Source organism: Zingiber officinale, chromosome 5B, assembly GCF_018446385.1.
Source record: "Zingiber officinale cultivar Zhangliang chromosome 5B, Zo_v1.1, whole genome shotgun sequence".
In the NCBI taxonomy this organism is placed as follows: Eukaryota; Viridiplantae; Streptophyta; class Magnoliopsida; order Zingiberales; family Zingiberaceae; genus Zingiber; species Zingiber officinale.
In genome coordinates, this window is record NC_055995.1 from 14,922,377 (window position 1) to 14,948,907 (window position 26,531).

Below are 26,531 nucleotides of genomic sequence, written 5' to 3' on the forward strand. Positions count from 1 at the left end.
TTTGAAAATTGCTTATTTTGATGTATGCCATTAAACATCATGCAGTATGTCAATTTTCATGTAATTAAGGACAAAAGGCATTTATTATGTATGGAAGTGTCCCAACAAGAGGGATCATATCAAGTGACATCCTAGATGGATGGTCATGATTTTTACAATGCCTAGATAGAGATGCATGATCCCTTAGTTTAGGGCAAGACCAAATATACATCTCACAAAAAACTATAAGGTGACTTGTATGTATTTTAATACACGTTAGATACAAGTGAGATATTAAGATGGTGAACAAAACTCAAGATGTTGATTTAGTGCATCTTGTTGAGTTTTAGGTTCATCAAAACACATAGTTATGTGTCTTCCAATCATTGGGAAAGCTAATGTACAAGTCATGTGCATTGAGCCCAAAGAACGTGGTTGGATATTGGTTTTGAAAATGATTTCAAAATATTTTTGAAAAACCTTGGTGAAGACTATCTTTTGATAGTAATCATCATTGAAAAGTTAGACACAAATTAGGAGAAAACATTGAAGTTTTCAAGAGTTTTCAAATTTGTGTCAATCTTTGAAAACAGGAAGTGTTTTCATAGAAAACTATTTTTCCCTGATAAAGTATACCCTAAATAATATTTACATGAGTTTTCATGATGAAAACAAGTATGAATTGGTTAAGAAAAACCAAAGTGAAGTTTCGGTTGAGGTTTAGTTTCATTATTGAATTTTGAACCTCAAAACTTCGAGTTTTGATTTTCCTAATTATTTAGGAACCCCAAGTCATTGTTGGTGCAATGATGGAAGTTTGACCATATTTTTAGGGGGAGTTACGCTTTGGAAACATAAAAATCTTTTCCAAGACCAAAAGGAGGTCAAGTGTTAAGGTAGCACATGACATTGGTATGAGAGGTGTTACTAAGGACAAGGGAGAGTCATCCAAGGCCAATGATAAGAAATATGCAAGGGTGACATATAATTATGGCAAGGATGAGGTGTCCAAGGTTAAGGACAAGAAGAAATTAACCAAAGACAATGTGTCTAAGGTTAAGAAGGTGAGTTTTGTAGGCCAAGTGTCACCCGAGGTGCACCGAAGTGGCCTAGCCATAATGGATGAGTCACCAAGGGAGGTGACTAAGGTTAAGATTCCTAAGGATAGGAAGAGCTTTTGGGACCCATGATAGATGGGTTATCAAATGTGCCAAGTGGTTAGGAGACGGATTTAAGCCTCTAACCTAGTGGGTTGGCACAATTGGGATGTGTTTCATGCATGAAAATATGACATTGGGGGTCATATTGCATAAAAATTAGTTTTTTATGTATAGATGTCATATAAACCCATGCTAGGGAAGTATCGTGGTTTAGTATGGGTAGATACATCAAGAGGAAGCCAAAACTAGGACTTTAGGTCAATGTTCAATTGAAATATTTAGCTAGTTTTGAATTTTATGTCAATCTTGGGATTGGTGATAGATACATTTTGTAATGTATTTTTCCAAGTAGACAAGGGTACAATAGACCTCTCCACAAAATTTGGGGATTTTTGGAGGTCTAGGGAATTTCTGGTGCATTTCTGAAGTTGGCTTGAAAAGGCTGATTTTTACAGAAATAGGGTGTCAGTCGACTGGTGCAGATACCGGTCGACTGGTAACAGTGTTTTTGAGCACAGAATGTTTCTGTAAGCTCATTTTGTCGATACCAGTCGATTGGTGCCGATACCAGTCGACTGGTAACAGTAGATTTCGACCACAGAATGCTTCTGTAAGGTTCTGTCGAAGGGGGCAGTCGACTGGTACCTAGTTCAGTCGACGGATACCAGCCTAAAAGTGTTTTTCAACGTTGTTCTTGACCGTGTCAACTCGTTTAAATGTATGAGATCCATGGGGGATAAATACATGAGTTTAGGGTCAATTTGGATAACATGTTTTCAACAATTGGGATATTGTTGGAGCTCTTTTTTATGTATGGCAAAGGGGGAGAAGTCTAGGTTTAAGTGGGAAACCTATACACCTTTGCAAGAAATCCTAACTCGAGGGGGAGCATAGATGAAGGGAGAGCGATTGTTTAGACAAAAGGGGAGAAGTTTACCTTTGCGGGAAATCCTAGCTCAAGGGGGAGCTTAGGTGAAGGGGGAGCCTAGAGATTTAGGTTCCATTATTTATGCATGAGTTGATTTGCATATTTATTTGCATATGTATTGCATTTATGTTTCCCTAACTTAAACAGGTTGCCAAATATCAAAAAGGGGGAGATTGTTGGAGCAATCTAGGTGCCCTAAGTTTTGATGTTTGGGCAAAGGTTTAAGTTAGGTTTATTGTTGTATTTGATATGCATTGTGAGTGTGCAGGATACAGGTACAACAAGGAAAGTCCAAGGGTGAGTCTTGGCGGTGTAAGTCCAAGCATGTAGTCTTGGCAACGTAAGTCCAAGTGTGATCTTGGCAAAGGAGGAAAGTCCAAGAATGAGTCTTGGCGGTGTAAGTCCAAGCATGTAGTCTTGGCAACGTAAGTCCAAGTGTGACTTGGCAATGGATGAAGTCCCGGAGGCACGACCTCTTGGCAAAGGAAGACCCGACAACAATGACAAGGCCGATGGAAGCTCCAGAAGGCAAGACGTGAAGGATGGGGAGGCATCCGAGGGACGCAAGGCTGATGGAGGAGGCTAGAAGGCTAGGTCTAGGTTGGTCGGGCGAGAACGAATGTTGAGTGAATGTACTCGAGGTAAAATCCTAGAATTAGGGTTTACGGTAGTAGTACTGTAGCGTTACTGTAGCAATACTGTAGCGTTACTGTAGCAGTCGACTGGTGACTGTAGAAGTCGACTGGTGCACTGTAGAGAGCCGTTGGGCTGACACCAGTCGACTGGTGCAAGGACCAGTCGACTGGTAACGGGCAAATCAGCTTACTGATTTGTTCCAAGCTCTATAAGAAGGAGATTGGGATGGCCGGCCAAGGTGACGAAATTAGACTTGGTTAAAGCCTAATTAGTAGTCACCAAAGTGCTCAAGGTCTCTTGTGTCCAAGTGTTCTTGGTTGGTGTTGTGGTGAGGTTTCTCCACCCACAAGGAGTTGCTTGAGTAGCCGGAGTTTGCCGGGGACTAATCCACCGAAGGATCGGGATCGTCCACCTTACGGACAGTCGTGGAGTAGGAGCATCATCTCCGAACCACGTTACATCGACGTGCATTGGTTTGCTTGTTCTTTTCTTTGTCATTAGCTTTTGTATTCGTAATTAGTATTTGTATTTCCGCTTGCGCACTAACGAATACGTAGGAAACGATCGATTTGGGTGAGACGCTATTCACCCCCCTCTAGCGGGCATCAAGGTCCCAACAGAGATGTCATGCATCCACCGTCTACGCTACTCCCTAGGATGAAACGAGATCTTAAATATCGTGAGGTACGTGGTCAAGGTCATTAGAGGCAGATTTCGACTGAGGAAGCTTTGTACTGTGATCATAGTGCCCGAGATCTTAAAGCTCATAAGTTCTCTTATTCTAATTCTAGTTCCGCTTTCAAAATTTCATACCACAATCATGCTCACTTCCTAGAAAGTCATGGTCAAGAGGAACGATATGGAGATATTCAGTTTCCAATTGATCTTCTTTATTGTTTTGGTACATCACAGACTAAGGTGGTTCGTTGATTAGTTTAATGAAGTGGAGCATATTTTTTATTATAAAGAAGTACCTAATTAGATGAAAGTAAAATTGGTCGTCTTCAAACTCAGAGGTCTAGCATCGGCATGGCAGGAGCACTTGTGACACTCATGACACTGACAAGCCAAGGCCAAGATCAAGGATTGGAAGAAGATGAAAAGTCAATTTCTTCCCATTGATTATACTCGAACTTCGTTCTAAGAATGATTAGGTTTTGCTATGGAAGACGATAGTTTTGACATTCGAGATAACATGGATGGATTCGAAATTGAAGAAATTGACCCAGAAGAAATTGAAGAACAATCTCGATCTCAAATTTGAGACAAGACCGAGGTGATTAGCAAGCAGTGTATGATGTGTTGGATCGAAAGCGCTAGAGGAGGGGGTGAATAGCGCTCGTGATTTTCACTTCCGTTTCGGAAAACATAACGAGTAAGCGTAGCGGAATAATAACACAAACGCACAGAAAAGACACCAAGGATTTTTTACTTAGTTCGGAGCGTAGGATGACTTCTACTCCAAGGCTCATGCTCGTTGAGCGTTTGCTTTGGGCAATCACTATAAGCTCGCGAAGTATTACAAAGAGGATACAATAATTCAAGTGCAATAAGAAAATATACCAACAACTTTAAGAACAGTAATTCCAAAGCTTCAGGTCGTCGGTGTCTTTCTACAGCTTTATCGGATGGTCTTTTGAGCAGTGCACGGAAGATGGATCGCGTTTTCGTTGATGTTCCTTGCTACTGCTCAAGTTCTGCTTATAAAGCTCATGGAGGGCGCCTCCAACACTATGGAGGGTGCCCTCATCCGCGCCGAATTTGCAGCGTGGATGAGCTCTAAAGAAGTCGCCTCTTATCCACCTGAGGTCGCCCTCAACCTCTATGAGGGCGCCCTCGTGCCAAGGTCCAGGGCGCCCTCAAGCTCCATGAGGGCACCCTCGCGCCAATGTCCAGGGCACCCTCAAGCTCCATGAGGGCACCCTCTGCTCAGCCTCTAGGGCACCCTCAAGCTCCATGAGGGCGCCCTCGCGCCTTGCTACGAGAGGGTCTCTTCCTGCAAAATAAGTTAGTCCAACAAACCAACATACCCTGTAAAACAAAGTTAACATATAGATATGTAATATTAAAGTATTTAACAGTCTCTGAACTATCCGATTCTGACTTCGGATTCTCGACCGGAAACCTTAGGTCAAACCGACGCCTACTGTTCCCTCACCGAGGAACGCGTCCTCACCTACTCCACTCAGGAGAGTTTACCTATTGCCAGTTGATCCTCCAGACCAACTGGACTTTTCCTCAATATCCGATGCTCCAGGACTTTCTACTGGATGTCCGCTCCACGACCCATCCAGTCTTTCACCTGGTTCATGATACCAGGACTTTCCACCTAGAGTCCTTGACTCTAGGACTTTTGCCCAAAGCCCTTGACCCGCCAAGACTTCCTGCCTAGGGTTACCACCCGCTAGGACCTAGGGTTACCACCCTCTAGGGGTTTCCACCTACCTAACTGCAGCTAGGACTTCTGCCTAAGTACACTTAGGACTTTCCTGCAAAGCTCATTCAAACATATCAGATAACAAAACAACTTAACTTTGAACCCTTTGACATAATCAAAACACAGGTTCGATAATCGGATGCTTTCCACACCAACAATCTTCCCCTTTTTATTATGGCAACACGGTTTAAAGTTAAGTAAAATATAACAGTAATGTAAGGAAATTTTAAGCAAAACTACAATAATGAGAAAAAACTTCCAAAATGAAATTTCCTTATACTCTTCCTTATTTAACTTTGACTTTTCTCTTCCCCTTTGACATAAATCAAAAAGAAAAATAAGTAGAGAGAAGTTTGGCAAAAAAATATATTCTTAATTTCCCCTTGAAGGGTAGCTTCCCTCAACATTGTAAAGGACCTAGCTTTTGAAACGTATAGTTAGTGGCTTAGCTTTTTAAAGAGTTTTTCTTTAAAAAAAACTTAGTTAAAAGTCCTTTAGCTTTAAACTTAGCTTTAAAATGATTGTATTGAGAAATTACTTTTGCTAAATAGCTAAGTTTAGAAGATAATTTAACTAAGTTTAGCTAAAAAAAAATTAACTTTGAAAATTACTTAGCTAAACTTGAGTTAAAAACTTAGCTGAAAGGGAGTTTAATAAATACATAGGTTTGAAAAAGATTTTCTTGAGAAAAATATTTAGGAAAAAGTTTAAGTACTTAAAAAGCTAAGTATTTAAAAAAAATGATAAACACTAAGCAAAAGTAGTTTCTGTTTAAAAATTTAAATTAACATTAAGTTGCATAATCCAACATTAAAAATAATGATGCAATATTAAGCTAAAAGATAATTTTTATTTCATCACTAGGTCAAAAATAATTTGTACTTTAAAACTAAGGTAAAAATAATTTTTAACAGCACATAGAATAATTTTTATTTTAACACCAAGTTAAAAAAAATAAGCAAAAGGAAAAAAATTTAATTAAAAACTGAAGGTTTAAAATATATATATATATATATATATATATATAAACCTAACTTGGGGTTAGTTTAAAAATCATTCTTTCACTCCCCTTTGATTAATGCCCCAAAAAAAATTTTAAGGTCCTAGAGTTCAAGCATGTAAATTTAAAAAAAAAACTTAACAATTATTATATATTTTCATAATTTTCCATCTCACTCATTCTAGGTTATCAAACATGTTCAGCTTATGAGTGAACGTGAGACAAAGTTAATTTTATTTTTATTATATCAATATTTAAAAATATTAAAATTTAAAATCTAAGTTTAAATTTTCAATGAGTTTGAATTTAAAATATGAGTAAACATTTAATTTTTTTTGAAGATTTTGAAAATATATTAATTAATTTTGAAATTATAATTTGAAAATATTATTTGAAAATTAATTAAGATTTTGGAAACTAAATATGATTTATCATTAAGATTTTGAATTAAATTAATTATCATTATGATTTTGAATTAAATATAATTTGAAAATTAATTATCATTAAGATTTTGAATTAAACAATTAATAATTTAAAATTTAATTATGATTTAAAAATTATAATTTTGTAAATAATGATTTTAAATTTTGAATTTAAAAAAATTATAATTTCCTTTTGAAATTAATTATGATTTGAAACTTAATAATAATTAACTTTTTGAAATTAATTATGATTTAAAATTTAATAACAATTAACTTTTTAAAATTAATGATAATAATTAACTTTTTGAAATTAATTGTGATTTGAAACTTAATAATAATTAATTTTTTAAAATTAATTATGTTTTAAAATTTAATAATAATTAACTTTTTGAAATTAATTTAAAAATATAATTTAATCATGATTTAAAAATTTTGAAATTAAGATTAACAATTTAAAATTTTTTGAAATTAATTAAGTTAAATTAATTGAATTAATTTGGAACTACTTTAATCCTAGGTCCATCTCACCCTTTTCTAGATTTTCAATCAGGGAGCCTTAATAGATTTGTGAGATAGTTAACTTAATCTTCAATTTAGATTATCATCTAAGGATTGATTTCCATTTGAGTTAGACTCAGGTTTTACAGTTAGTCAATTAAATATCTATTTCAATGATTGACTTCCAGGTTGTGGCGAGACACTAGGCCTTCTTGGTTATGAGATCATCTACCACTTCTAGACAAAGGCTTTCAAAGGAATTAGATATTTAATTTTCGTACAGTAACTCTAAGGTATAACTAGTCAAGTGTAAATCACGCCTAGGTCCTTAACTATCATAGTCTAAGCATGTATAATAAAAGCAGTAAAAGCAATTATCAAACAATTCTAAAAATGGTCTTCCCATTGGCTCCCCCAGGATCATAGCCTCGATATGGTCTATCCAGGTAATGGATTTGATCCTTGGGGACCCAATATTGCCCAAGTTTAACTTGATTAACCAAGTTTGACTTGGGGACCCATGCTTGGACTATGTTTCTAGTTGATCTATTAATAATTGACAAATACGATTTGAATTTATGTTTACGCTTAAATCCAAGTCCGAATCTATTATAAACAACTCTTTATTTTCCAAGAATCATATTTAGATTCTTGGAACCCAACGTGAACCATTTCAAAGTGTCCATAAGTTCTTTGACTTGAGTTTTCAAATTAGAATTTTTTTCCTCAAGTTGTTGGACTTGAGTTGAACTTCCAATTTGAACTGGCTCAGTCAAAGGTGTCACGCCCTAGAGGAGTCCCTGCCAGACAAAACTCCGGCAACATTTCCCCTGTACAGGTAACAATATGAAGCAATAAATATACATCACAACATATAAACATAAACAACATATAGAAGCAATAAATACACACAATACATCTATATAACCATCAGCTCACACGGCTAGAACATACATAAAATAAAAACAACATAACCACACAGTTACTATTTAGCCCACACGGCTGTATCAAAAACGCAGCCGAAAAACGAAGAGAAAACCCACAATCCACAACCAAAATTTACTAGCCAATTAGGCTTACACAATCACAAGAGCACGAAAGTAAAACACTACGAATTAAACTCCAAACACAGACCAATTCATACAATACTAAAACTTCTATATACTAAAAATACAAGTAAAGTGGAAATAAAACCGATATAGCGCAGGACCCAGGACTAGCAGCCGGCATCCCTCCAAGCATCCATGAATCATCTACTGCTACCTGGCGAAAGAAAACCATTTTGTGGGGTGGTGAGTATTGGAACTCAGCGGGCAAAGAAAGGATAGTGCATGAACATAATATGCAAATAGAAAGTGAACCAAGAGTATACAGTCTCATAAAGGAAATAACAGATACTAAAATAAATCATAATCAACATATGCTCATACCTGAAACCATATCCTAGGCTAGGTAATAGAAGGTCAGAAGTAGTACTAACATGCTACAATACTGCTCATAACTACAGAGGTAATAAGTGAGATGTATCCATTTTACCAATAAATAAACGAGAGTCTAAACCCAACAACAAGTGTATATCTCAACATAAGTAAGCAACAACCACGTAAACTAGTGCTAGGAGCAGAAGCAAGCAACAACAGCATAAACTAGTAACAGCAGAAAAAGTAGCAACAACAGCAACAGATATAATAATAACAACGTATGCACATATGGTCACCCCGCCCACCTCTCTACACCACGACCCCTGTATGGTCGAGAGGCCGGATCGATGACAACTGTACCACCCAAAAGCCGCCACTCCTCTCTAGTGACCAGATGGACAGGTGCTAAGTAGCTATCTAGCTATCAAGTGAAGGGGATCCCTGCTGCTCACAACTCCAGCTACCACTACCCATGAGTGGCAGAGTACGGTACGACAGGACAAGCGACATCTCCTCCAGCTACCATTACTCATGAGTAGCCAAGTGTGCGGCGCAGCCCGACGGCTCACTCCCCCGTAAGGAAGAAGTGGTTGCATGCATGCAATGACATGATGCGTGCAATGCAGCGGTCGTCATATAAACATAAGCTAAAATTAGGTATAAGATATGCTACATGAAACCAGCATGCTAAATACGGTATATAAGTAAACAACAAACAAAACATACAAGGTTGGTATAAAGTATCTGCTAAATATCATTGATAGCAACAAGAGACTATATGGACATAAAAATGAATATCTCGAAGGTTTTGAGTGGAAGTATCAAGCATAGGAAAAATTACGAGTGAAGTCAAGGTAAAGCAGTCCTTATCCAAAATAATTCATGCACTAAGTTCAAAAAACTAAAGAATCAAAGTAAGAAGTACCCGCCTCAATAGAAAATCAAATCCAGAAATCCTCCGTCGAGACGTTCGTCTTGAATCAAAGTCCTGTAACGCATAATATACAGATTTAGCTAATTACATAAATTAATTAGCTAAAATAAATCCCCGGTTAAAATCTAATACATTGATCATCTAGGGTTAACTCGTTAAACCCAAATCATTCCACTAATCGATTAGATTAAAATCCAACCTAACCTTAAATCAAATTAAAACAACCCATTCCTAACTTAACCACTAGTTAACCTAACTACATATGAACAACCAACTATATAAAGAATCAAACCTATCCAAACAAACTCACCCAAATTGATATCCTAGCCTACGCTTCACAGCCGCAGAAAATCGTCGCCAAAATCTGGTGGCCGAAATTTCAATGAAGTTGCTGCCAGAACACAACGGAGCTGCCGGAACCCTGTGGCTTATGTGGTAGCAACACAGACAATTGCTAATCTTCAGAACAGCAAGCACCAAGAACTAGGACACGAGAGGAAGAAGGTTACCTGAGCTAGGGAAGAAAGAAAAACTGCTGCCGGCGGTCTCTCTGTGGCGATCAGCGTCGAGTACAACTAGGGTTCGGCTGGCCGGCGCTAGGGCAGAGATATGGCAGCCAACGTTGGGCAGCGATCAAGGGCAGAGGAAAGGGTCGGCTGTTGGCGCTAGGGGAAAAGGGAAGGATGTTGTCGGCATGGTGAGGACCTCCCTTCCAGCGACGGTTGGACCTTGCGATGTTAGGGCGGCGCCGTGAGATAAAGAGGAGAAGACGACCGACGGAGGAGGAGAAGAGTTCAGGCGGTGCAGCTCAGGAGAGAAGGGAAGAAGCTACGGAGGAAGGAAGCGGCGCCAAGTTGGCTAGGGCACGGCGTCGCGAGCTCAATGAAGATGAGGAAGAGGCTCTGTGTTGCTTAGGCGAAAGAGAAGGAGAGGAAAAGCTCGGCTCAGCGAGGGAGAGATCGCGTGAGGAGGCTTAGGGCATGGAGAAGAAGGGGTTTCGGCGGTAAAAAGGGGAAAGAGGTTAAGCTTTATTTATAACTTAGGTTTTGATTAATTCAACTATACATTAATCAAATCAATCAACTCCCATCTTTGGGTATTCCAAACAGGTTTTTCTCGGGCCCATGAACACATCCCCTCTAACTACGTCATACGAGCTTCAATTAATTCTAGAAAAATTTCTAAAAATTCCTAAAAATTCCATTAAGGCTATTAGCCTATTAAACCTTGTTATTTAATTATTATCTGGCTCGGTGTTTTACATTCTCCCCCACTAATAAAAATTTGGTCCCCAAATTTACTGCTTAACTCAGGGAATCCTCATCCAAGGGTAACAACCAAATAACACACTCATATACTGGTACATCATAATATCATGATCAAATCCTTATCCGAAAAGGATGCTTCTATGGGTTATGGACTCATCTTGCTTCCACTGTGTCACTCTGATATTTTGCCTTCACTTGTTGACACACAGAGAATCAATTTCAAAGTTCACAATATTATCCTCTGCATTTTCCCTTCCCATAATTGATATATATATATAGGGAGTCTTAGACCTATGAAAGAGTAAGTCGGTCTCCTACTGATCAAGCTAATAAGAGTAAATCAATCCTCTACTAACCAAACCAACGTGAGTAAATTGATACTCTATACATCGGGTACATAAAAATATCTAGGGCACTGTAAACCTAAATAGCAATATCAAGGACTCCTCATGTCCGTACAACAAACATACCCAAAAATAAGATCACTGGCACAAAGTCTGTAATCTAATCTTCAACTAAAATCACCAACTCCATAAATATCAAGGCATCATTCTCTTTAAGTTACTATCAACATCAAAGACTAAATAATAGACCATCAAGTCTAATATCCACTAATAGATCATCAAAAGACAACATATCACAATATCTGATTTCACCAATGACTAACACAACACAAGTCATACATAGTATAAACAACTAGTCAAGTAATAACAAAAATGTACGATAACAGTGTATCACATACCTCCTATAGCTTGGAGATTCCTGCCGCTGCCGGGTCCCAAAATCGAAAGAGTCACATCGAGAAACCAAATCACGAAATACAAAACACGACAACAAGCCTCGTATAACCTCGCTCTGATACCAAAAATTGGTATCATATTAACTCGAAAATTCAAAACGTGAAAGACAAATCGCAAAATCTGAAACATAAAAATAGGCTTCGCAAAACCTGAGCTCTGATACCATTAATTGTCATGCCCCAGAGGAGCCCCTGCCAGACAAAAATCCGGCAACATCTCCCCTGTATGGGTAACAATATGAAGCAATAAATACATACATCACAACATATAAACATAAACAACATATAGAAGCAATAAATTCACACAATACATCTATATAACCATCAGCTCACACGGCTGGAACATATATAAAATAAAAACAACATAACCACGCAGTTAATATTTAGCCCACACGGCTGTATAAAAAACGCAGCGGAAAAATGAAGAGAAAACCCACAATCCACAACCAAAATTTACTAGCCAATTAGGCTTACACAATCACAAGAGCACGAAAACAAAACACTACGAATTAAACTCTAAACACAGACCAATTCATACAATACTAAAACTGCTATATACTAAAAATACAAGTAAAGCGGAAATAAAACCGATATAGCGCAGGACCCAGGACTGGCAGCCGGCATCCCTCCAAACATCCATGAATCATCTACTGCTACCTAGCGAAAGAAAATCATTTTGTGGGGTGGTGAGTATTGGAACTCAGCGGGCAAAGAAAGGATATTGCATGAACATATATGCAAATAGAAAGTGAACTAAGAGTATATAGTCTCATAAAGGAAATAGCAGATACTAAAATAAATCATAATCAACATATGCTCATACCTGAAACCATATCCTAGGTTAGGTAATAGAAGGTCAAAAGTAGTACTAACCTGCTACAATACTGCTCATAACTACAGAGGTAATAAGTGAGATGTATCCATTTTACCAATAAATAAACGAGAGTCTAAACCCTACAACGAGTGTATATCTCAACATAAGTAAGCAACAACCATGTAAACTAGTGCTAGGAGCAGAAGCAAGCAACAACAACATAAACTAGTAACAACAGCAAAAGTAGCAACAACAACAGCAGCAAATATAATAATAACAACGTATGCACAGATGGTCACCCCGTCCATCTCTCTGCACCACGACCCCTGTATGGTCGAGAGGCCGGATCGATGACAACTGTACCACCCAAAAGCCGCCACTCCTCTCGAGTGACCGGATGGACAGGTGCTAAGTAGCTATCTAGCTACCAAGTGAAGGGGATCCCTGCTGCTCACAACTCCAGCTACCACTACCCATGAGTGGCCGAGTGCGGCACGACAGGACAAGCGACATCTCCTCTAGCTACCACTACTCATGAGTGGCCGAGTGTGCGGCGCGGCCCGACGGCTCACTCCCCCGCAAGGAAGAAGTGGTCGCCTGCATGCATGCAATGACATGATGCGTGCAATGCAGTGGTCGTCATATAAATATAAGCTAAAATTAGGTATAAGATATGCTACATGAAACCAACATGCTAAATACGGTATATAAGTAAACAACAAACAAAACATACAAGGTTGGTATAAAGTATCTGCTAAATATCATTGATAGCAACAAGAGATTATATGGACATAAAAAATGAATATCTCGAAGGTTTTGAGAGGAAGTATCAAGCACAGGAAAAATTACAAGTGGAGTCAAGGTAAAGCAGTCCTTATCCAAAATAATTCATGCACTAAGTTCAAAGAACTAAAGAATCAAAGTAAGAAGTACCCGCCTCAATAGAAAATCAAATCCAGAAATCCTCCGTCGAGACGTTCGTCTTGAATCAAAGTCCTGTAACGCATAATATACAGATTTATCTAATTACATAAATTAATTAGCTAAAACAAATCCCCGGTTAAAATCTAATCCATTGATCATCTAGGGTTAACTCGTTAAACCCAAATCGTTCCACTAATCGATTAGATTAAAATCCAACCTAACCTTAAATCAAATTAAAACAACCCATTCCTAACTTAACCACTAGTTAACCTAACTACATATGAACAACCAACTATATAAAGAATCAAACCTATCCAAACAAACTCACCCAAATTGATATCCTAGCCTACGCTTCACAGCCGCAGAAAATCGTCGCCAAAATCTGGTGGCCGAAATTTCAATGAAGTTGCTGCCAGAACACAACGGAGCTGCCGGAACCCTGTGGCTTATGTGGTAGCAACACAGACAATTGCTAATCTTCAGAACAGCAAGCACCAAGAACTAGGACACGAGAGGAAGAAGGTTACCTGAGCTAGGGAAGAAAGAAAAACTGCTGCCGGCGGTCTCTCTGTGGCGATCAGCGTCGAGTACAACTAGGGTTCGGCTGGCCGGCGCTAGGGCAGAGATATAGCAGCCAACGTTGGGCAGCGATCAAGGGCAGAGGAAAGGGTCGGCTGTTGGCGCTAGGGGAAAAGGGAAAGATGTTGTCGGCGTGGTGAGGACCTCCCTTCCAGCGACGGTTGGACCTTGCGATGTTAGGGCGGCGCCGTGAGATAAAGAGGAGAAGACGGCCGACGAAGGAGGAGAAGAGTTCAGGCGGCGCAGCTCGGGAGAGAAGGGAAGAAGCTACGGAGGAAGGAAGCGGCGCCGAGTTGGCTAGGGCACGGCGTCGCGAGCTCAACGAAGATGAGGAAGAGGCTCTGTGTTGCTTAGGCGAAAGAGAAGGAGAGGAAAAGCTCAGCTCAGCGGGGGAGAGATTGTGTGAGGAGGAGGCTTAGGGCACGGAGAAGAAGGGGTTTCGGCGGTAAAAAGGGGAAAGAGGTTAAGCTTTATTTATAACTTAAGTTTTGATTAATTCAACTATATGTTAATCAAATCAATCAACTCCCATCTTTAGGTATTCCAAATAGGCTTTTCTCGGGCCCATGAACACATCCCCTCTAAGTACGTCATACGGGCTCCGATTAATTCTAGAATTTTTTTAAAAAATTTCTAAAAATTCCATTAAGGCTATTAATTAGCCTATTAAACCTTATTATTTAATTATTATCTGACTCGGTATTTTACAAAAGGACTCGAGTTAGTCACTTCCTTAAGGGATATTACCTCCTTTTGGAGTGACTTGACCCGAACATTAGATTTAGCCAATTTTTTTAATAAGTAAGAAACTAAATTTTCTAAATTATCTACATTAGTGCCAGAAATTAGAGAGCTTACAGTGGAGTTAGGTCCTTCAAAAACGGATACGGATCCGTGGCTTCGCTCGAACTCGGCTTTCGATTCGCTCTCGGTTTCTGAATTGGACTCGATTTTTGAATTGGACTCGATTTCTGAATTGAACTCGATTTCTGAATTGGACTCGATTTCTGGAACATGTGCTTGTACTGGTAGAGCGAGGAAGCTTGCTTGTTCTTCTTCGTCGGATTCGAATTCGTCTGATGACTCAGATCATGTTGCCTTTAACACCTTCTTTCTTCGTTGCTTCCGGTTTGGACAATCCGGCTTGTAGTGCCCCTTCTGGTTACAGCCATAGCAGGTAACTCCAGTCTTGACCTTTGAATTTGATTGAGTTGTCTTCTTCTTTTTGCACATTTTCCGTACGAGTTTTACTAGTTCGACAGTAATCTTATCGTTGTCTTCTGAGTCTAATTCTTCTTTGGACTCGGGTTTAATCTGATGCTTCTTCCTTGCATCCTTTGTCTTGCTTGTACCTACAAACAATGCAACACCTTTCTCGACTGGCCGAGCATTAGTCTGTTCATGTAATTTGAATTCAAAAAATAATTCATTTAATTTAATTAAAGATAAATCCTTAGAAACTTTGTAGGCATCGACCATGGATGTCCACAAAGTGTTCCTTGGAAAAGCATTAAGCGCGTATCTTATAACGTCGCGGTTCTCCACTTTCTGTCCGATCACATGCAGTTCGTTCAGTAGATCTTGAATTCGCACGTGAAGTTGGCTAGCTGTCTCTCCTTCCTGCATTTTGATGTTATACAATTTATTAAAAAGTATGTCACGCTTACTTACCTTTGTGTCGGACGTGCCCTCATGCAGCTCGATCAGTTTCTTCCACAATTCTTTTACGCTTGAGAATGGGCCGACTCGATTCAGCTCCTCCTTTGTAAGGCTGCATTGAAGGATGCACGTTGCTTTTGCGTTGGCTTCTACCTTCTTTATTATGCTAGGGTCCTAGTCTTCGCATGCTATGGGGTTTCCTGCGCCATCAAGTGGGAGCGAAATGCCGGTCTTGATGATCATCCATACCTCGAACTGAGTTTCGAGGTAGGACTCCATTCGACCCTTCTAGTAGCCGAAGTCTTCCCCAGAGAAGAGCGGTGGTCGGGTTGTGCTATAGCCTTCTTGATGGGCCATTATAGCAAAAAGAGATCTCGCACACAAGGAAAAATAAAATCTTGTTCCAAGACTTAATCTTGGATTAGTAGTGCGGGATAAAGAAAAATAAAACTCGAACTCGAGTGGTGTTGCACCAACTTTGAGCAAAAACTTCGATTACGAAAAAAAAGGATCAAAAGGTAGCAATTATACCTATTCCGATCGACTCCGAAAAATCAAGAAATTACCACGAAAAAATATTGCTTAAATGGTGGTTGCACCAATTCGAAGCGCCCCCGCTTTGATACCAATTGTTGGATCGAAAACGCTAGAGGGGGGGTGGCTTTCACTTTCGTTTCAGAAAACTTAATGAGTAAACGCAGCGGAATAATAACACTAACGCGTAGAAAAGACACCAAGGATTTTTTACTTGGTTCGAAACCTGGGGCGACTCCTACTCTAAGGCCCACGCTTGTTGAGTGTTTACTTTAGGCAATCACTATAAGCTCGCAAAGTATTACAAAGAGGATACAATAATTCACGTGCAGTAAGAAAATATACCAACAACTTTAAGAACAGTAATTTCGAAGCTTCAGGTCGTCGGTGTCTTGCTACAGCTTTATCGGATGGTCTTTTGAGCAGTGCACGGAAGATGGATCACATTTTCGTTGATGTTCCTTGCTGTTGCTCGAGTCCTGCTTATAAAGCTCGTGGAGGGCGCCTCCAACACCATGGAGGGCGTCCTCATCCACGCCGAATCCGCAACGTGGATGAGCTCTGAAGAAGTCACCTCTTATCCACCGAGGGTGCCCTCAACCTCCATGAGGGCGCCCTCGCGCCAAGGTCCAGAGCACCCTCAAGCTCCATGAGGGCACCCTCGCGCTCCATGAGGGCACCCTCGCGCCAATGTCCAGGGTGCCCTCAAGCTCCATGAGAGCGCCCTTTGCTCAGCCTCCAGGGCACCCTGAAGCTCCATGAGGACGCCCTCGCGCCTCGTTGCGAGAGGGTCTGTTCCTGCAAAATAAGTTAGTCCAACAAACCAACATACCCTGCAAAACAAAGTTAACATATAAATATGTAATATTAAAGTATTTGACAGTCTCCGGACTGTCCGGTTCTGACTTCGGATTCCCGACCGGAAACCCTAGGTCGAACTGACGCCTACTGTTCCCTCACCGGGGAACACGTCCTCACCTAGTTCACTCAGGAGAGTTATATGTTGCCAGTTGATCCTCTAGACCAACTGGACTTTTGTTCATCGCCCGAGACTCCAGGACTTCCTGCTAGACGTCCGCTCCACGACCCGCCAAGTCTTTCACCTGGTTCGCGACACCAGGACTTTCCACCTAGAGTCCTTGACTCTAGGACTTTTGCCCGAAGCCCTCGACCCGCTAAGACTTCATACGTAGGGTTACCACCTCCTAGGACCTAGAGTTACCACCCCCTAGGGTTTTCCGTCTACCTAACCGCAACTAGGACTTCTGTCTAAGTACACTTAGGGCTTTCCTATAAAGCTCATTTAAATATATCAGATAACAAAATAACTTAACTTTGAACCCTTTGATATAATCAAAACACAAGTTCGATCGTCGGATGTTGCCCGCACCAACATGATGATGATAAAGTCATTTCTTTGAACCGAACATTTGACTATATACACTTCCACAACTTGAGAAGCGAGCAGCTTCTATTCTTATGGAACCCAAACTAGAAGAGCATGGTCTATTAGCTAGGAGATCAAATCTTCTGTCTCATAATCTCCCTGTCCCCTTGTCCCATCAGTTAAATGATAAGAAAAATATGGTTTTGAACCGAAAAAATAAAACCTCCGTTTAAGGTTTAGGTTTTAGGATTTTAGGATTTTAAGATTTAAGATTTAAGATATTTAACGATTTTCCTATTATCATTCCAACTCCGTCGTTAATCTTAAATCTTAAAATCCTAAACCCTAAACTCTAAAAAGAGATTTTCTTTTTTCAATTCAAAATGATATTTTTCTTCTGCTATTTAATTAATGGGCATGGGGACATGGGATTACAAGACCATGGGGACATGGGATTACGAGACAGGAGATCCAAATTCATTGCCTAGTGGGTTGGTTTAAAAAATTACATATCTTATTGTTTGCAATATTGGTGGTCCAGTTGATGATGCTAATGATATATAAAGAAGATGGACACTCAAGAGTTGTGAATTGCAGAATTCCTTCCTCTTGACTCACTTGAGGTTGGATTATCTCGTCACATAGCCTTGCTCTTTAAGGTTCTAATTGATTGGATAAACCTGCCATGTAAACTTGTAAAGGTTAGTTGCTATACTGGTACAGATGAAGGAGCTATGGGCTTCATTAAAATTGATTATGGAAGTAAATACATGGTTGATTTTATGGCAACTCCTCTATTCCACGATATGGCGGACTTGAGCCGCTTGCGGAGGCTCAACGTGGTAGGGAGGTGGATGTCTTCGGCGGTCGCTAAATCGAGGATCCCATGTCCGCCGAGCGTGGCACACAAGGGGGTCTTGTCCGTGAGGGATCCTACGAGCCTGAGTGTGTAGTGGGTTTTCTTAGGGTGCCCAGGCGTCGGAAAGGAAACCTACGCCAACTGACTCTCTCAGCTCCTTGGCATGCTACACATCACCACCAGGTTTTCTTAGGGTGCCCTAAATGTACATAGGCCTTAACCATTTAACAGAAGATATACCCCCAAATATAGATAGGCCTTAACCATTCAACAGCAGATTTAAAGAAGGTAGCTTGAGAAGGCAATTGAAATACTTATGAGAAGACTAGCAATTAGCAATAAGCCAAGGCCTACAGAATTCCTCAGTGTACTCACATATTTTATCCTACTTTGCATGCCCCAAAAAGATCGGCAAACATTTGATATCAACTTCATCCATGTCCAAGAGGCTCTATGCAGGTAGTCTTCTCAGCCATCTCATGCATCGACAGATCATACATGCTAACGGAATCCTTCGAGAATTGCGTTAGCGATTCGAAGATGCTAGCCAATCCGATCTTGAACCCGTTAATCGTGATTTCATGGGTCTTGCGCAAGCAATCTCGATGCTTCGCTTTCTCAGCTTCCAATTTTTTCCTGAACATGTCTAGCAGCTCTTTCTTCTCAGACAAACACTCTACTCGCTGTCGCAGATCAGAATCAGGATTGTTTTCAGACAGCTTGAATTCCACAACCTTGCTCTCTTCCCTTTGCAGAGCAAGAACCCTGCGGTCGAGCTCTTTGGTGAGCCTATCTACTTTTCTCTTCTGTTGCTGTTCTTCCCCCTGCTTGATCCATAAGCCCCGCACAGTTCTAATGAAGCTTCTCATGCCAGAGGATACAGGTTGGTCAGGTAGCTTCCTTAGTGAGGTCAACCATTCATGACACATGATAACCAAAGGAGGTGTTCCAGCTCTGTAGGAAGGAAACAACGATCTACTTCGGGAATAGTATTCCACATCGGATGCAAAAAACTTCGATAACCAACCATGAATAGCTTCGACATACGCCTTCTGTGCTGCAACATAGCCTATAAAGCATGACCTCCAGTTGCGAAGCTCAGCCTCGAGAGTAACGGTCGCAAGACGATGCGTGTTGTTACTGAATTTTCCATGTGCCGGGCATATGAATGTGCTCACTTCAAACATTATATGTTTCTGAGTTTCATGCGACTCCAGCATCGTCTTCCACATCCGGGACAAACTACAGGAGAAGTAACAATGAAGAAAATGATGCCATTGCTAATTAAGATTCATAATTCAGGATCATTCTTCTTACCCTTGTAGCAGCTCTACGATTTGTGGTTGTAGTTCTTCGTCCCTTAGTTTCTCTAATCTCTGTGATATCGATTGAGAAGCTCGTAACGCAACACATATTCCTGCATGTAGATCTCTTGCAATAGCTCTATTTTTGTCCACAGAGCTTGATTTTGATCCTTTGGCTTCTTGGTTCCTTAGTTGCATGCATTTCTTCAAGTAAGTTTGCCAAACCTGGTCCCCTGCCTAGAAAACCAAACCAATGCATCAAGAACAATATAGATAAAGGGAAATATTTGCACATCACTGTTAAGCTGTCATTAAAATGATCAGGCATTGATAGCAATCTCATACAGATTACAGAATGCAGACATCTATCGACCATCCAGAGAATTCCAAGGACGCACAATGTACCTTCACTTCTTCATATAGCTTTTTCTCCCAAGCATACAACCTTCCTAGAGTCTGTGAATGACTTCCAGACTCCATTCCAACATAGTCCTCCAAAGGTTCGTTTGTAGTTTCTGTCCAAGACGTGCTGTTGGAGCTCGAGGTAACAGGACTTCTATGAGAGGACGAGAACGATGCAGACCGATGCCATGTAATAGCTCGAATAACTTTCGACGAGTTCTCTAGATCAAAGATATATGATGCACACACGCAATCAGTAAAGTTTGATATATGTATATGATATTTCAAGGAAGAGAACTGTGCCTTAAGCTATGAATCAAAGGATCAGATCATTACAAACTAGTAAAAAAAGAAGGAAAACTTGATGTTTTCTTTGGCAAATAGGAATTGTAGTATACATTTAAGAATGACAAGGAAGACTGTTGATAAATAAAATGGTAGAGCTACAGAGATCAATAAGGCTAGACAGGGGTAAAAGATAGCCAACACTTGGACCATTTAAGGGAGAAGAAATTGTTCCTACTCCCCTTTGTGATCCACCTTTTACCCAGATAAAAGGAGCACGTAGAAGCTTGTGAAAATTTTACCAAACCTTTTGTCTCCTCATGCCCTGGTTGGTGTTGAACAAAGTTGCACTCCAGCATCCTTAAGACGTCCTTCCCTGAATGGTACGCCTTGATGAAGGAGTCCTCGATTTCTCTCAGCGCTTGGAGTAGATCTCTGCCCTCTCCAGCCTTCTCGGACAAAGACAGATCTTCTTCTTGGTTTGCGACGACCTCCACTACTTCGGTGTTGCCGCCGCAGTCGGGCACCCTTTCCGCAACCAAAGTCTCACCTTTTAGCTCCTCTTCTTCTTCATATTCATCCGCTTCCTCGAGATCCGGAATGCCTTCTTGCTCTCTCACCGCCCTCAAATACTCATCTGAGCTCCGGTCGAGTCGTCCCACCGCAACTGCCGGTTCAGCTGCCCGTGGGACCTCATCGAACTGGCCAAAGAAGTCCCAACCGAACACCTCCGGTGGAGGAGACGGAGGCATTGGCCCTGTCGCGGAGAAGAAGTAACCGCAGCTCGTTTCCCCACCCCTCTTATTCTCTTCTTCCACCTCCTCCTCCACCGACTCGGCCGCCTCTGTGGACTTTGAGCTCGCGGGAGGAGGCGAGGCGTGGCAGGGCAAAGACTCGATCTTTGCCTCCGTCGGCGTCTGGCGGAGGTAGGCGCATGGAGGGGAGGAAATGGCAGGGGGCGCGGAGGAGGAAGAGGAGTCAGGGAGGGTGATGAGGAAGGGAGTCGGGGCGGACATGCGGGAGACGAAAATGTCGACTGCGGCGGCGACAGCGTTGAGGGAGTGGATGTAGGCGGCGTGAGCAGCAGCGAGTTCGTAGCGGCAGTCCACCGCCGCTTTCATGAGGCGCTTCCTCTCTCGGCAGAGCGCTACCGGGCCTTCCTCCTCTCCGCTGAACCCAAGCCTGGACGCTGCACATCCCCCCATTTGGTGTTTCCTTGGCCGATAAAAATGGGGGAGTTTCGGCAGGATTTAGACGAGCTTATGGTTGGAGTTGAAGCCGAAGAGCAGGGTAGCAGGAGGCGCTTTGAGCCAGCATTAACTGAGTATAGAGAGAGACAGTCAAAGTCAGAGAGAAGAGGAAGAAGGAGGGAGAAATTTGACGTTACTTTGTCAGTCATCAAACAGCGAGAGGATTATGATCCGCTTCGACCCGGGTCAGTTTGGGCTATGCCCAACACAGTTCCATGTATTGGAACAGCATATACATGTCATATAAGCACGGGTTCATGCTAAGTCAAGCATGGGTTCTAGTTAGATCATGCCTAACTCTGCGTGCGGCTTGAGCTCATTTGTTATTCAAATCAGGCATGACTCATGAATACACTAGATTGAGCTCGTTAACTGATTGGATCAAGTATAACTCAACCCATCTTTGAATGTGTTGCATTGGGCATGTTGTAGGATCCTTGCCACATTAGATTATTGGAGTCAGTCTACATTAGTTTGAGATTCGCACAACAAAAACTATATCTTTGGATTTGTCATGTTCGACATGACTTGACAAACGATGCTAATTTTATTTGACTCGTTCGAGCTAAATTACAATTACGAAAGAGCAAAATTGAAAATGATAAATTATAGGTGGAACGTTAAATGAATGACAAAAATGACTCGTTTATAGAGTATATTAGTTTTTCAAAGTTAATAAAAAATTTTATCTCATAAACTTTAGATATTTCAATTAATTTAGGTCATTACTAAAAAAACACTTGAAAGCCTCTTTTTCTAAAATAGTCTTAGCCAACCTCTATAATTTAAAAAACAAATGGTTGATACTGCAAAAAACTACCACTGACCTAAATATTGAGGTGGCAATTATGGCTATAATGATTTCTAACTGTGTATTTTTTTTTAGCCAGCACGATTAATATTGGGAATGACCTAGGAAAATTTCTCATCGATCATCCACATAGATTTAAAAGTGCTAAAGTGCTTGTAATAGGTGGTGACGTAAGATCAATCTAAATTTCAAAGAGTCATAGTTTTTAACTTAGAGACTCAGAATCATATTTATCGACAGCCACGCATACGAAATTTTAAAATCTATATATATTACTAGGAATCATAATTGTCAAATTTCAAGTCTAAATTTCATCATTTAATTTTTTTTTGAAATAATTTTACTAATTTACTAATTTCTATTTTATGATATTTTATGATGTCTCTTTTCTTTCTCTAAAGATTAGAATTGAGACTCATATTTTAAATTTTTTTTTTTCATTTCTTAGTCTTAAAAGTCTACCGTTTATATGAGCACATGTCTAGCAATATGATGAATTATCCCTCTATTATTAACAAAGCTCCATTTTGGAGAACGATCGTTTCCCTTTGGCATTCTTCATATTCATTTGTTTTTCATCCTAATTTCTCTTCTTGTCTCGCCTATAGGATAATTATTATTTTACTCAATGTCAAGTGTCTCAATAACCCAACATCTTAGATTTGTCATCCTACTAAAGTAAAATGTCCTACTGCTACAGTATGCCGTAGTTGGAAATTGAACTGTGGATGCATCGAAGATTACATGAGTGTGTTGGTGCAATTTGCACTAATAAACTAACTCAGATTTTGATGAATGACAAGGAACTTAAAGTTAGAATGTTTTGTGGCTTAATTGCTTTACCAATTGTGCAGAAGTTGACCGGTGTGAAGGACCTAATACCAGGCTGAAATCCAACAAGGTCCGTTGGACTTGATAGTTTGTGGGAAGTCCAGATAGGTTCGCGGAGCCCGATATCTGGCAGGAAGTCGGATTGGGTTCGCGGGACCTGACAACCAACCTAAATCTAGTTGGGTTTGCTGACCTGACTGTTGGTGCAATATCCCCTGGATCAGGTTGACCAGGTTGACTAAGCTTGAGTGGGCTCAAGCTTGAGTTTTGATGTTTGACAATACATGGAGATCGTAGATGCAATCGTCCGTTTGGGGAGATCGTTGATACAATTCCCCTCTGGTCAAGGTTGGCCAGTTAGATGTGAAGAAGAGTCAAGTACGTCAAAGGGTTGACTGTATACTTGACTGAAAAAGTCCTAACTGGAGGTTAGGCAGCTGAAAATCCTGGTGAGTAAAGCTAGGTGAAAGACCTAGTGAGTGAAACTAGGTAGATGGAAAGACTTGGTGAGTGAAGCCAGGTGAAGGTCTTGGCGAGTGAAGCCAGGCAGGTAGAAGTCCCGGTGAGTGAAGTCGGGTAGTGGAAAGACCTGGTGAGTGAAGCTAGGCACGTGGAAATCCAGGTGGATCAAGGTTGATCGGATATCTGGTGTTAGAAAATCCAAGTAGATCAAAGAGTTAACTAGATACTTGGCATAAGAAAATCCAGATGGGTCAAGGATAACTGGACATCTGGTGGAAGTAAATCCAAAGTGGGTCAAGATTGACCAGATATTTGGCACGAGGAGAAAAGTCCAAGTGGGTCAAAGGGATTGACCGAATACTTGGTGAAGAAGTCTTAGCAGGTCAAGGTTGACCGGATGCCAAACATAATGTTCCAACAGGTCACGGTTGATCGGATGTTGGAATTGGAGACCTTGGACTTGGTTTTAGGCATGTCAAAGGTGGTTCAATCGTTCAACCGATCGATTGAACCAAAGTCCAATCGATTAGTTGATCGATTGGAGGTGCGCTGCGAAAAAAGATGGCCCAATCGATCGGTTGATCGATTGGGAGCTTATGTCACGCGCTCAGAAGCTTTCCTAATCGATCAGCCGATCGATTGGGAACCTCTAATCGATCGACTGATCGATTGGGGGCAGGTTGGATTTCTTGCGCGATTGCGAGAAAGTCTGAATCAATTGGTCAATCGATTTAGGCTATTTCCAGAGAGCATAGAAGCGCTCTGAATCGATCGATCAATCGATTCAAAGCCTCCCCAATCAATTGAGAGAAAATTCAATCGATTGAGATTCGACCGTTGCGCAGGTTATAACCGTTGTCGAGCATCTTCCTCCACAGATCTTCGACTCCACTCTCAGTGATTCTTTCCGAGCTCTCACCGTCAATTCTTGAAGGTTCTTGGAGGCAAGTGCTGGTGCAATTCCAAGGTTCAAGAGGCAACAACAAGCAACAAGTAAGCAAGAAGAGAGGGTTTACACTTGTACTCTTTGTATTTTTCTTCTTGTGTTGAGTGTTGTATGTGTGAGTGTTGTACGAGGTTTCTCCACCTCGGGTAGTTATCGAGAAAGAGTATTTTCTTAGTGGAGAGTGCTTGCGTGTGTGGATTCTTGGATTAGTCACCTCTTCTTAAGGTGGATACCAAGTAAATCCTTGTGTTAGCATTATAGAGTGCTTCGTAGTCTTATTCCGCTGCCTATCAACAACAACGAAGCAAGCAATCAAGCGCGATGAGCTATTCACCCCCCCCCCCTCTAGTACATTTTGACCCTAACAAGTGGTATCAGAGCGAGGTCGCTCTTTATTGGAATCATCACCGGAAGGGGCAACAAGGTTAGAGGGTGAAGAAGTTGAAGCAATTTCATCAAGTCAAAGACTTCATCAAAAGCTCAACTTCAAGATGGAATTCTGAGATGGACTCGGATTCGACACAAGGGTGCCTCCACCATTCACAATGACTAGCTTCGATTCTTGGAAATCAAGGATCGAAAATTTCCTTATGAGGAGCAAGTGGAGCTCTAATGGAAGGCTTTGAAGCTTCAACAAATTCAAAGGGCAAAATTCTTAAGAGGAGCAAGTGGAGCCAAGAACAAATCCAAAGATGCGAGGGCAATGATAAAGTGACCAACCTATTGGTCAATCTATTGTCGAGCAACATCTTGGAGTAAATTGGAGAATTCAAGGATGCCAAGGAGCTTTGGAACAAATTGACCAAGCTTCATGAAGAACCCTCCCCTATACCAAACCAAGAAAAAAATAAAAGAGGGTGATTTATTGGATCAAGACCAAAAGGAAGAAGAAGATGACTCGAAAGTTGAGAGATGCTCAACATCCGAAGAAGAAGTCCAAGAAACCTCATCTTCAAAGGAATGCAATGAGAAGGGCAGAGAGGGAGCATACTCTTTGTTCCATGTACAAGATGAAGATGAAGAAGTCTCCACCTCTAGGATTGAGGGGGAGCGACCGTCGTTGACACCGGATCAAGAAGAAGGGGAAGCTTCTACTTCCGGGTCAAGAGAAGAAGAAGAAGAAAGTGTCATCCCTACACATAAAGGTATAATTATTTCAATTAAAAATAAAAATCATATTATATATTTTGAGTGTAGGGAACATGTGCATTACAAGAGTAAGTGTCCTAAATTGGCCAAGAAAAAGGTCCAAGTGACACTTAAGGGTAAGGAGAAGCCCAAGGAGACCGCCTCCATAACAAAGCAGGGCAAGGAGCACATTGTGTGCTTCTTGTGCAACAAAAAAGGACATTATCGAAGTCAATGTCCTAAGGGGAATAAATCGGTAAAGTCTGAGGGAGGAAGCATAAGTCAAGGGGGAGCTTCCAAGGTAAAACCCAAGGTATCATTTATTGAGTCTATCCCTTTAAATCATGGTAAAAAGCATGCTAGTTCTAACCTATATCATTTTAATGCTATTTACCATAAACATAGGAGGCATGATAGAATTAATGAAAATTATGTGGCTCTTCATGCTAAGACTACTACACCTAGGATTAGGAAGGTAGATAAAAATTTAGGCAATAACTCTAAGGATTTTAGTTATAGGCCTAAAAATAAAAATACTCAAGGACAAAATGAAAAACCAAAATCTAGGGATTTATGGAAAGAAAATCAAATCTTAAGGTCAATGCTTGATAAAATGGAAAAGACCCTAAAAAAGATTAAAAATATCCTAAAAGGGCAAAATGAACATAACCTAGGTCTAGGAGTGCAAAAGTCATCCAATGACTATAGAGGTTTGGGATACAAACCTAAGACTAAGAAGGATGTAACTTCTTTCCATATAGCTATGGAACCAACTCTAAGCCTAGGGGTCAAGTCAAGGATACAAGAGAAGTTATCCCTAAGAGTATCTTTGCAACAACAAATGTGACTAAGACTTCTAAGAAGTCTAAGAAAG

General features: G+C 40.6%; 1 protein-coding gene across 1 annotated transcript; it reads right to left on the reverse strand.

Annotated features, from left to right (window-relative positions):
• Nucleotides 1-18,543: 18,543 nt before the first annotated feature.
• On the reverse strand, nucleotides 18,544-21,555 carry LOC121984162 (protein ALTERED PHOSPHATE STARVATION RESPONSE 1-like). The gene is made up of 4 exons (XM_042536977.1): nucleotides 20,537-21,555; nucleotides 19,948-20,165; nucleotides 19,556-19,779; nucleotides 18,544-19,480 (listed from the first exon to the last, which is right to left on the reverse strand). The coding sequence occupies exons 1-4, from the start codon at nucleotides 21,432-21,434 to the stop codon at nucleotides 18,670-18,672; spliced, it is 2,151 nt and encodes a 716-aa protein (XP_042392911.1). The 5' UTR covers nucleotides 21,435-21,555; the 3' UTR covers nucleotides 18,544-18,669.
• Nucleotides 21,556-26,531: the final 4,976 nt, after the last annotated feature.

What these genes read in the sequence shown, in the direction of transcription:
- LOC121984162 (XM_042536977.1), bottom strand. Translation starts at nt 21,434, where the DNA reads ATGGGGGGATGTGCAGCGTCCAGGCTTGGGTTCAGCGGAGAGGAGGAA. An exon ending in AGGGCATGAGGAGACAAAAG is followed by an intron (nt 20,166 to 20,536) that starts GTTTGGTAAAAT and finishes TCTTTGATCTAG; the next exon opens with AGAACTCGTCGAAAGTTATT. An exon ending in AGCTATATGAAGAAGTGAAG is followed by an intron (nt 19,780 to 19,947) that starts GTACATTGTGCG and finishes TTGGTTTTCTAG; the next exon opens with GCAGGGGACCAGGTTTGGCA.